The 11,040-nt window shown below is 36.2% G+C and overlaps 2 protein-coding genes across 4 annotated transcripts; one reads left to right on the top strand and one right to left on the bottom strand.

The window, feature by feature from the left end:
• The first annotated feature begins 24 nt into the window (after positions 1-24).
• On the top strand, positions 25-1,571 carry polr3k (polymerase (RNA) III (DNA directed) polypeptide K). The gene is made up of 3 exons (XM_058770626.1): positions 25-277; positions 977-1,064; positions 1,206-1,571. The coding sequence occupies exons 1-3, from the start codon at positions 167-169 to the stop codon at positions 1,331-1,333; spliced, it is 327 nt and encodes a 108-aa protein (XP_058626609.1). The 5' UTR covers positions 25-166; the 3' UTR covers positions 1,334-1,571.
• cdip1 (cell death-inducing p53 target 1) lies at positions 1,572-10,846 on the bottom strand. 3 transcript variants are annotated; one of them, XM_058770620.1, is made up of 5 exons: positions 10,687-10,846; positions 7,402-7,555; positions 7,048-7,221; positions 5,456-5,723; positions 1,572-4,395 (listed from the first exon to the last, which is right to left on the bottom strand). In XM_058770620.1, exons 2-5 carry the CDS (start codon positions 7,484-7,486, stop codon positions 4,284-4,286), a joined length of 639 nt encoding a protein of 212 aa, XP_058626603.1. In that variant the 5' UTR covers positions 7,487-7,555; positions 10,687-10,846; the 3' UTR covers positions 1,572-4,283. The 3 variants fall into 3 exon arrangements, with proteins under 3 accessions (XP_058626603.1, XP_058626605.1, XP_058626604.1); XM_058770622.1 differs by having other exon boundaries at positions 7,048-7,218; XM_058770621.1 differs by lacking the exon at positions 10,687-10,846 and adding an exon at positions 10,555-10,666.
• Positions 10,847-11,040: the final 194 nt, after the last annotated feature.

The following is an 11,040-nucleotide window of genomic DNA, read 5'->3' as shown; positions in this document are numbered from 1 at the left end:
TTATATTTCGTTTCATGTCGAGCCTAGAATAGTGAGGCACGTCCATCATCATGTGTTTCCTGTAGCAACTGTAGGCTTGAGAATGTGTGTAAACACCAACTTCAGTTGCATCAGAAAAAAAACATAACAGTATTTAGTATACAATATTATATATAACCGCTTGAAAATGCTCCTGTTTTGTCCAACTTGTGGGAATGTGTTAATCGTGGAAGAGGGACAGAGATGCTTCAGATTCGCGTGTAACACATGTCCATATGTGCACAACATCACGAGGAAGGTAATGAGTTACCATTACAACACATAAACGCGTTTGGGACGTTTTGTTTAAATACGTGATGATCTGAAGTTTGTTTTTAAATGGAACACAATAAAATACTTTGAAGGTGAAATTATGTGGTATGTCCAAAAACTCTTTACCAAACACCAGTGACTGGTATACAAACGTATTGGGACACCCCCTTCTTTAGAACAGAAAAGGGCACTTCCAAAACTGTGATGGAAACATAATTCATGTATTTAAAAATTGTATTTCCATCTCTGTTGCAACAGTTTTGGAAGTGTCTAAAATGACTGAACCCATATGTACAAGTCATTGGTGTTTGGTAAAGAGTTTTTGGCTCAAGATCTGCATTTAAAGTCACACCAGAGGTGTTCAGCTTGGATTAGGACTTGGCTTTCTGCAGACCAGTCAAGTTCTTCCACACTGACTGACTCAATCATTTCTTTTTGAACCTTGCCTTATACACAGAGGCATTGTCATGTTAGAATAGAAAAGGGTCCTGTCCAAACTGTTGCTTTAAAATTAGAAGCACACAATTCCCTAGAATATCATTATATGCTTAAACATGACTACTAAAGTAGTCAAACCTGGTCATTAGAAGGGGGTGACCCAATACTTTTGGCAATATAGTGTATATATGTATATATATGTGTGTGTGTGTGTGTGTGTGTATAAATAACTTGGTTATTTTGACAGGTAAATAACAGAAAATACCCCAAACTGAAGGAGGTTGATGATGTTCTCGGGGGCTCTGCTGCTTGGGAAAACGTGGATTCCACTCCAGGTAAAAAACAGTGTCTTAGTAGAAACAAGCACTTGTATGCACAGTGAATATTTTACTATACATTCCGGTGGCTTTAAATGAATGTTTTTAATCATTATTGATTCGTTTTGAGGTGTAACACTATATAATATTTCTTTGCAGAACCTTGTCCAAAATGCGAGCACCCAAGGGCCTACTTTATGCAGATTCAAACTAGGTCTGCTGATGAACCAATGACAACCTTCTACAAATGCTGCAATCTACAATGTGGACATCGTTGGAGAGACTAAATCAGAGTCCTTTGTTTGAGGCTCAGAATATGTGCTCATAATAGAATATTCAGTTTTCATATAGAAGATTTATTTGTTGGATCCAAAACTGTGTCATCATTTATTTGGATTAAAAATCATCATTAACTACTTTATTTTCACTATTACAGAAACTATATGAGCTTTGTTGGCCTGATGCCTGATTTTGCGTGAGTGTGTGTGTGCATGTGCAAGTAATAAAATGACTGCTCGTATATGATACAGTTTGTCTTTTTATTTGTTCAAATAGTCAGTCCATAAGTTTTGTTTTACATACACATTTGAGACTTGAGTTGAGCATGGCATCTGGTGTAGTGCCATATACTATTCTCAAGGCATCTACCTACAGCTGCATTCCTGTAACACAAGCTTGACATCTATTGTCTGCAACAGCAAGTCACTTCACAAAGCAAGTAGACCTACAGAGTCAAGAGCATATTAAATTAAAGGGAGCCAGACTGGACTGTGCAAGTAAACCCCATGATCATGCATACATATTTACTGGAGATTATCTTCCAATAATCAAACAGACATAGTTTTTGCAGATGAAGGGAGAGGTCTTGATGATATTACAGCAGGTCATGGTTGATAGGAAGCTGGATGGGATGAGGTCATTCTTTTTTCTTCAGTCAGACAATAGTACGTTAAAATTTTAACTGCTGAATACTTTGAAATCAGAATTTAATGTGGTAGTTTGTAATACCTGCATATGCATAAAGGGCAAATGCTATGAAATTCAGTGTTTGTTTCTGATTAAAAAGATCATACAATGAGGCTTGTGTGCATTCACAGAGCGACTGCTCCATTTTTTTCCCTTTGTGTGTACAATGGAAAGATGGAAAGTCTGATTGTTAAACGGCTATAACGTTGGCAGATTGTCTACCAGAGAAACACGATTATTAACTGAATCATTTAAAACTACACTATGTAACTTTTTGATGAAAAAATATATATATATTACTAATGAGCTAGAGTAAAAACGTCCTTAATTCACCCAAATGCAATTTGATTACCCTATAATAATTACTTATATTTTAGAGAAGTTGGGACGGATTTTGCGGGAAATTGCATAGGCTACGACATTCTTCCGTGCGTTGCATTATTTATCAGCATATATCCGTACACAAAGAAATATCTTAGCGTTCATGTTGTGGGAGAAGGGTGAAGCTTAAAGTTTGTTGTCACAACGAACAAGGAAAATGACCATGGAACATTCAACACGGAAAACCCCGCACACCGATACAGCTGTCCGACAAACTACATTCATCCACATAAGAGGATCGGAGTCGAAGCACAACCAAAACAATGTTCTTCCGCAAGAAGCATGCAGGGTTTTTTTTTTTTTTTTTTTTTTTTTAAACCGCTACAGACCCAAATGTTACTTAGTGTAGTTTTTAAACAAACAAACAAAAAAATGTAAATTAAAAACAGAGGTAAATAGAGATGGTGTCTAAGCACTGCTGATGTTGTAGCTTTTACATTTCGTACCATTTCATCAGTAAATCACATTTATGGACAGAACAAAATTTTACAATTTCGCAGCTAATAACCCTAACCAAATATAGGAAAGAATCTCTTTGGATGATTCCATATAAATCACAATCTGACCACACACACACAAAAAAGGAAAATTAGGACAATCATCCTTTAAATCCTCGTGGCCTGTTGCACACAGTATTAATAAGCGAAGGGTTAATCTGCTTTGAGTTATGAAGCCCAGTGCAGCAACCAGCACAGCGTGACACACTGAGGGCACATATGGCCCAACAGAGCGCTATGCAAGATTACAGTGAAGTCATGCAGCGTCCTTCATCATGCTGGTGAACTCCCAACAGCAAAGCAGCTTTGAACAGCCTTATCCAATGTCTTTTCTCTTTGAAGACGACGACTTCACAACGTCAAGTAGAAATGAAAAAATGATGCAACAACCACTTCTAAACATGTTCTTCAGCAGAATAACTGTTAAAGGATGCTTATCTGTTATTATTGATGTTTCTACGCCAATCTTAGTATCAGCAAACAAAGATCTACCTTATTAATGATTAATAAATTGACCTGAATAGCAGATGATAGTTTACAGAAGTCTCAAACAGCCAACTGACACCACAGAACAGCTAGTATAGTGGTTTGAAAAGCACCGTGGCTATAATTTTGATTCACAGTTCAAAGAAATTAAGTATATATTGGTTGAATTCCACAAATACGTCCCTAGCATGGCATCTCTAAAGTACTAAAAGGAGATTTAGATGGACATACAGATCCCTTTATCAATAGAAATCCTTCATCTAAAATGACACAATGCCTGTTACATTGATACGCATATATCAAATCGACTTTAAATGAGCCTTATTGACAAATATAAAAAAATCGAAAACAAAAGCGAAAGGGAAAAAAAAAAAACCATGACATTTGCATGAAATGCCAAATACGGTGACATTTTCACATGTAAAAGCAACAATGTTACTCCAGGTCTTCAAAAGTCCCAGACCCAGCCATCAAAGACTTTTTGTCATTTTAATAGGTTAAAATAAAACAGTAATGCATAAAATAATATTCCTACAATCCAACAATACTGACCCTGAAGTGAACTTCATTTAGTTACGCTTCTCAAGGTTAATGTTTTCACATATTCTCTAAATTGATACACTTTGCTCTACTGCTAAAATAAAAATAAAACAGTACTTGGATGACACAATGTAACCCTGACTATTGTGCATATAAAATGTACCGATCCTTCAATGACCGCTAATCACCTCTGCTTAATTTTACAGGCATCAGTAACTATGTCAAAATGTGTGAGAATCAGTAGTTACATGAAGTGAGAAGAGGCTGGAAATATGAACTGTCAGTTGGGGAAAAATGAACACCAAAAAGCGAGTCATCAACACCCACCAGAATGAGGTCACAGCAAGATCGTTGATGGCATAAACTGTTAGCATATGCGCTTGTATGTGTAAATATAGCCCTTGCAGTTTGGGCAAGTGTGCGTCACATCCTTGAGGTCGTCAATCAAACAGGGGATCAAGCAGCAACCTAGATCACAACTGCAAAACAAAGACAAACGTCAGAAGGAATCTCAAAGAGGTTTTATGTCATTGAGGGCTCATATATTCAAAATTTGATTAAAAATGCATTTTTATGCATGCACACAATGACCTGAATACACCTCTTCTACTTTGAAAACTGCTTTCATTTTTGTACTAAAATTCATGCACACCACCATTCAAAGGTTGGAGTCAGTAAGATTTTTAAAAAGAAATTAGCACTTTTATTCAATAAAGATGGAATAAATTGATCAAAAGTGAAATTAAAGACTTTTACAACGTTACAAAAAAATCTTCTTCAAATAACTCCTGTTCTTTTACTTTTTTTTTGTATCATGGTTTCCACAAAAATAATAATAACACTGATAATACTAACAAATGTTTATTGTGCAGCACATCAGCATGTTAGAATGATTTAGTACGTCAGCATAAGCTTTTAGTATTATTTCTAAGAAAAATGAATGTCTGTCAAATCAAAGACATGAGGTCCAACCAACATCAAGAAAAAACATGACAAAGATGATTTCATAGAGCGGTCCAGTGTTATTTTAGTATAACTGAGATACAGTTATTGTTTTTATTAATATTTTGAATGATTATATGTACATGTATACATTTTTTATATTATATACTGTATATATATATATATATATATATATACACACACTGACAGTATATAATATAATTTTTTTTAATTATATATATATATATATATATATATATATATATATATATATACACACTGACAGTATATAATATAATTTTTTTTAAATTATATATATATATATATATATATATATATATATACACAATTTTCAAAAATCATGTTTTATTCATGTTTTCATTTTAAAGTTTTAATAATTGTGTTGTTTTTGGTCATATTTATTAGGTTTTTTAAATATATCTATATATTCTTAATTCATTTTTATTTCAGTTTTAGTTATTCAAGTAAATCAAGTTACACTAAAAGAAAATGAAATACCGAAATTAATGCGGAAATCAGATCATCATCAGATATCATCAGATCATATCGTGCTGTCCAGCTCCACAGCTCACTTACCCGACAAAGAAGCAGAACATACAGATAAGAGTATTCATGAGGCCGATGTCGTGGCTGATGCGGGTGATGATGGGTTGTTGGCAGTGTGGACAAACCGTCTGCACTGGAGCCGCCTGGAACATCTCCCCCTGTAGAACAGTCACGGTGGTGGCGGCACCAGGAGGGGCGAGGACCGTGGCTGTGTGACCTGGAGCAAAGTGACTGGGCCCCGGACCATAGTGCTCAGCTATCGGATGAGGAAAGTGTCCAGGCGGAGCATAGTAACCACCTGCAGCACATTAATGAATTTTTACAAACCTATGCACACAATAGATTTTGTAGACAATGTAACTTGAATTTTGTCTATAATGAGAAAAAGTAGGTGAAATCTAGTATTAGGTAATATGAAATGTTTTCTTAAAGGAATAGTTCACCCAAAAATGAAAATTCTGTCATTAATTACTCACCCTCATATCGTTCCAAACCCATAAGACCTTCGTTCATCTTCAGAACACAAATTAAGATATTTTTGATGAAATCCATGAACTTTCAGACCCTGAATAGACAGCAACGGAACTGACACGTTCAAGGCCCAGAAAGGTAGTAAGGACATCATTAAAATAGTCCATGTAACATCAGTGGTTCAACTGTAATTTTATGAAGCTACGAGAATACTTTTTGTGTGCAAAGAAAACAAAAATAATGACTTTATTCAACTTTTTGAATTTTTTTTAAATTTGAAATTTCTTCTCTTCCCTGTCAGTCTTTGCGCATTCACAAGAGTAACACGACGCACAAAGGTCTTGCGGGTTTAGAACAACACGAAGGTGAGTAATTAATGACAGAATTTTCAGTTTTGGGTGAACTAACCCTTTAAAAAACAACTCTATTGCTGTCGTATCTTGCATAGTAGCACTGCCCACAGTGAAATCTAATTAGTGCAAAATATCCTAATGTAAATTAAATAAACATTAACCTGCACTAAATTACTTCTTTAACTATTAAATAAACCGTTCACAAAAAAAAAGAAAAGAAAATTCTGTCATCATTCACCCTCATGTTGTTCCAAACCTGCTTCTATCTTCTGTGTAGCACAGAAGAAGATATTCAGAAGAATGTTCAAATGGTTTTGGGCCCCATTGACTTCCACAGTGTCAATGGGAACCAAAACTGTTTGGTTCTTAAAAATATCTTCTTTTGTGTTACACACAAGAATGAATGTCATGCAGGTTTATAATGACATGTGGGTGATGGCAGATGGCAGAATATAAATTTTTGCCTGAACTATTCCTTTACAAGATTTTAAAAGTGTCAATTCAGTGCGAGTTATTACATTTTAATGAAAGATTACAAACACAAGCTTTTTTTTCTATTAAATAATATACACCACTCAATCATTCACAAAAAGAACATAATGTTTTTTTAAAAAAGAAAAAATGATTAATTTGGTGTAATACTGCTCCTAGCCCTGACACATCACTTTCAGTTACACTGTGAACAGGAAAATTACCTGTTACTGGAAACCTGTTGCATCACAACAGATTTTGATCTCAATTTAGTAGTAGCTCTTCTTTCTGAAATGCTAATGGATTCAGTAAGGTGGGCACACTCACCGTGAGGATGAGGCATGGGCATTGGCATATGCAAAGGCTTGGGCATGGGACCTTCTCCTGGGACGTGTGGAGGAACAAAGCCAGGTTGTAGTGTAGCTTCATAAGGTGGAGGTCCATATTCTGGAGGCAGTGGCTGCCCTTGTGGAGGTCCTGTCATTACTGGAGCACTGGCTGCTGAGGAAACACAGTTTCATGTTAAATGACAGAACTCTTATATGCCTCCTACTAGATTTGCAAGTGGTAGAAAAAAAATTAAGGTATATAAAACTTATTTTGAGATATCAAAGAGACTGTTTCCAAAACAGGACCTAATTTAATGTCTATAGAGATGAGAAAAAATATCTAGGAATTTACCAGGAACTGGAGGTTGCCCATTTTTCTCTACGAGAAGCGGGGCACTGGGGCCCCCTGGGTAAGGAGGAGGGGGGTCACTGGACATGCTGGTTCCCTGGAAGGAGGCCAGAGAAGGGAGCTCTCCTCACACTGCGCTGGCGTTCAAGCAGCGATTCTGAGGTGAACACAAACAGGCCGCATGGTTCAGTAACCACACAGTGTAATGTGATAGTGCCATCCCTGGCTACTGTTGCCGAGGCATTTCAAGCGCATCCAATTATCATCGATTTGCAGCGGCTCACTGCCTCTACATTCCCCTGAGCCCACAAATAAAAACAACATGTCCATAAGCATGAATTATCTGCTCTTATGAACACAGATTTTCTTTGCACTTTAGACTAATAAGGGTCAATCGGTCAAGCCAACTGTATTCCAATACTACAGGTTATGAGATAAAACACTGTTCTGCAAGACTGTCTGTGATCATCTTTGAGTCAGAGGTACAGTACACGCTACAATATGCTACATGATGAACCATTCAAAAGTTAAGATTTTTTTTAAAGGTTTGGGGTCAATAAGATTTTTTTACAGTAATTAAACCTTTACAACTGTTTGTAATATTGATAATAATAAGAAATGTTTCTTGAGCAGCAAATCAGCATAGAAATATTTCTGAAGGATCATGTGACACTGAAGACTGGAGTTCAGCTTTGTATCACAGAAATAAATTACATTTTAAAATATTTTCAAAATATAAAACTGCAATTTTTAATTGTAATAATATCCACACTATTATTGTTTTACTGTATTTTTGATCAAATAAAGGCAGTCCCAGTGAGCAAAAGAGACAAATATTAATGATTTCCTCCATAAATATAAAAAAACTCTTACCAACCTCAACCTTTTGATTGGTAGTGTATAAAGCATAATCCTCATAAAATGTGTGCCTGAATGGTAAAGTGCATCACCGTACCTGCCTGTTAAAGATAGGTAGGCTAGTTAGTTAGCTAGTTAGTTCAACTAATCAAGATTCTTCTAGTACCAAACATTTAAGAAATCTAGAGATATAACAAAAACAGACACATGAAATATTAACTAGGATACAGAGCAATGTTATGTAGTAAGTGCAATCTTCAGCACAGGGTTTAAGTAGACAGTTTGGGCCTTTGAGAAGTTAAAGTAATAACATTTACAGTAGAAACACAATGGCACAGTATTCTTGGAACCTCAGATATGTAGGTCAAGACTAACTAGAGGTCAAACACGGCGTCCTTCATGTGAAATATATGTAATTTCGTGGGGGGGAATTATTTCATTTTTAGGAAAAATAAATGCAAATGAGAAACAAGATCTTCATGAAAACAGCACCTCATTTGAAAGCCAAATCTAAGTATAGGCATAACAATATGTCAATATTGTATCATCATAGCTTTGTCCCCTTTCATGAGCAGGTGATATAAATAAAGCATATCTAATTTGCATTTTCTTGGAATGGTTACCACCAGCAAATGGGGATGAAGCAGGAAATGCAAAAACAGTGGCATGTGACTATATGTGGCGCATATAAATGTTGTGTGGACCTAGCGGCTGTTGATTTATGAGAGTAATTTGTTGCCCAGTTCACATCCTGTATTACTTGAGATAATGGAAATGAATTACACAGAATGCATCTCCTTAACCACAAATTATGTCAACATATCTGATGCATTTCTCTTATATCTTTAGGGCATTTCAACTTCAATTTCACAAAACAGATCTGATACAAACCAGTAGATATACAAGAGACCTTCCTGTTGATCACAAACATTAAAATGGCATGTACCTGAATATTTTATCCACATTGACTGCACACCAGCTTATAAAGTATTACTTCATATAAAGCATAAAATAATAGCGCCAGCTACAGGCCAGCAGATAAACAGTATCCTTTAAAAAAAAAAAAAACATTCCAATTAACCAACATTAATTACAATTCTTTTACAGCTTCTGCATGTTTGAACATGTGCTTAGCATGGATTTATGTATCAATTCATTCAATGTTATAGGGAATCCAACTATAAGATTAAGGTTAGCGTTTGGCTATTGTTAACGTGTCCAAATGACCAACCAGCACAAAAGTTGGTGTGTCTGCCAGCGTTTCTGAAGGTTTTATGAAGGTAAATTACCTTTTAAGACCAAGTGAAGAAAATTTAAGGAATAAGTGAAATGGAACACAATTCGTCAATATGGTTGCTTAATGCATTTGCATTCTGTATTAGCAATGCTTCAACATTTGAAACTAAAACGTTCAACATATCTCCATTTCATTTTAATTAATTTTACTTTTTTTACTGTACTCTCCGATCACACTGCAAAAAAAGTGATGTTCTTGATTGTTAAATCAAGATACATTTAGGCTACTTGAGAAGCAATAAGACAGCCTAAAGTAAGTCTTGTCTTATTAGAAACTGATCTGCTAATGGTGTCAGAAAAACCTGCTTAATTCAAACCGAAAACAAGTTTTTTTTTTTTTTATTATTTGCATCTCATGTAAATGTATCTTGATTTAAGGAAGTTTAGAGATTGGTAAACACATCAAACATAACGTGGAACATAGGCTATACATTTTTTGTAATGCATGCAGCGTTTAATGGCTTGAATTTAAGACATTCTGCTCTGATTTAAAAGCCTGTTTTGGCCTTGCTAGTGTGTGGAAGGCCAAAGTAAGTCCCACAGAAGCCCTGGGTTGTTCTGGTGCTTTCTGGACTAGATCATGCGCTCAAACAGAGATCAGCGATTATCCAACCCGTTTCATCGCCGCTAGCACCGATTACATAAGACTACCCTAACCTTCACTATTACTCAACTTTTACTGTGATTCAGCATTACAAAGAACCGCAAATTGCTGATTGTTTCATTAGTTGGCCTCTCATGGTTAAAAGGAAAGGCTACCGTTATTATGTCTAAAATAAGCCCCAGTCTCCACACTAACCCCAAATATAGCACACAAGTGTAGAATGACTGTGTGTATCTCTGTTGCATTCATGCAACCCTCATCCATCGCAGCAGAATCAGCAACGAGCCTGGCTAGCTAACATGTCTCGCTGTCATTCAGTCATATTAACATAGTAACGAAGGCTATCTGTTAAAAAGCCAAGCATTATATACAAACGAAACGTAACAACTTTCCCAGACCGATAAACATCGTTAGCGAATAAAATCCCTCGGCGATGCTTGTAAACGATGCGCTCGCAGGCCTGGCGGCTGCAGCTACGCTCCCAGCGCACAAAACACAGAGCAATAGTCACTCAGACAACGCGCCGTTACCTTCTGTATCCACCGCGTTAATGGAAATATCAGGACTGACAACTTTTCAGTGCTTTCTAGCTCATATGTTCACGTTTGTAGCCCCACTTTTCCAATAACATCCGCTGCTGGGAAGGATTTGACGTAAACATGGGAGATGGGAGGTGTGTGAATCCCACTGGTGAGTTTACATATCCTACTATGACCAAGGCTTGGATTATGAATATGAATTAGGTTGCCTGACAGGACGCTCTTGCAATGTTACCAAGCAACGTCAGCATATTGCGTAATTAATATTCATTTATTAAGGCTTCGCCGTAGTAGGAGCCAGGAGGCAAGTTTTGCCTCTTTCACTCGATAAGGATCATTAAAGGG

This window comes from Onychostoma macrolepis, chromosome 03 (genome assembly GCF_012432095.1).
Source record: "Onychostoma macrolepis isolate SWU-2019 chromosome 03, ASM1243209v1, whole genome shotgun sequence".
NCBI classification, from domain to species: domain Eukaryota; kingdom Metazoa; phylum Chordata; class Actinopteri; order Cypriniformes; family Cyprinidae; genus Onychostoma; species Onychostoma macrolepis.
The sequence above is the reverse complement of the archived record's forward strand: the minus strand, read 5'-3'. Positions and strand labels throughout refer to the sequence as shown.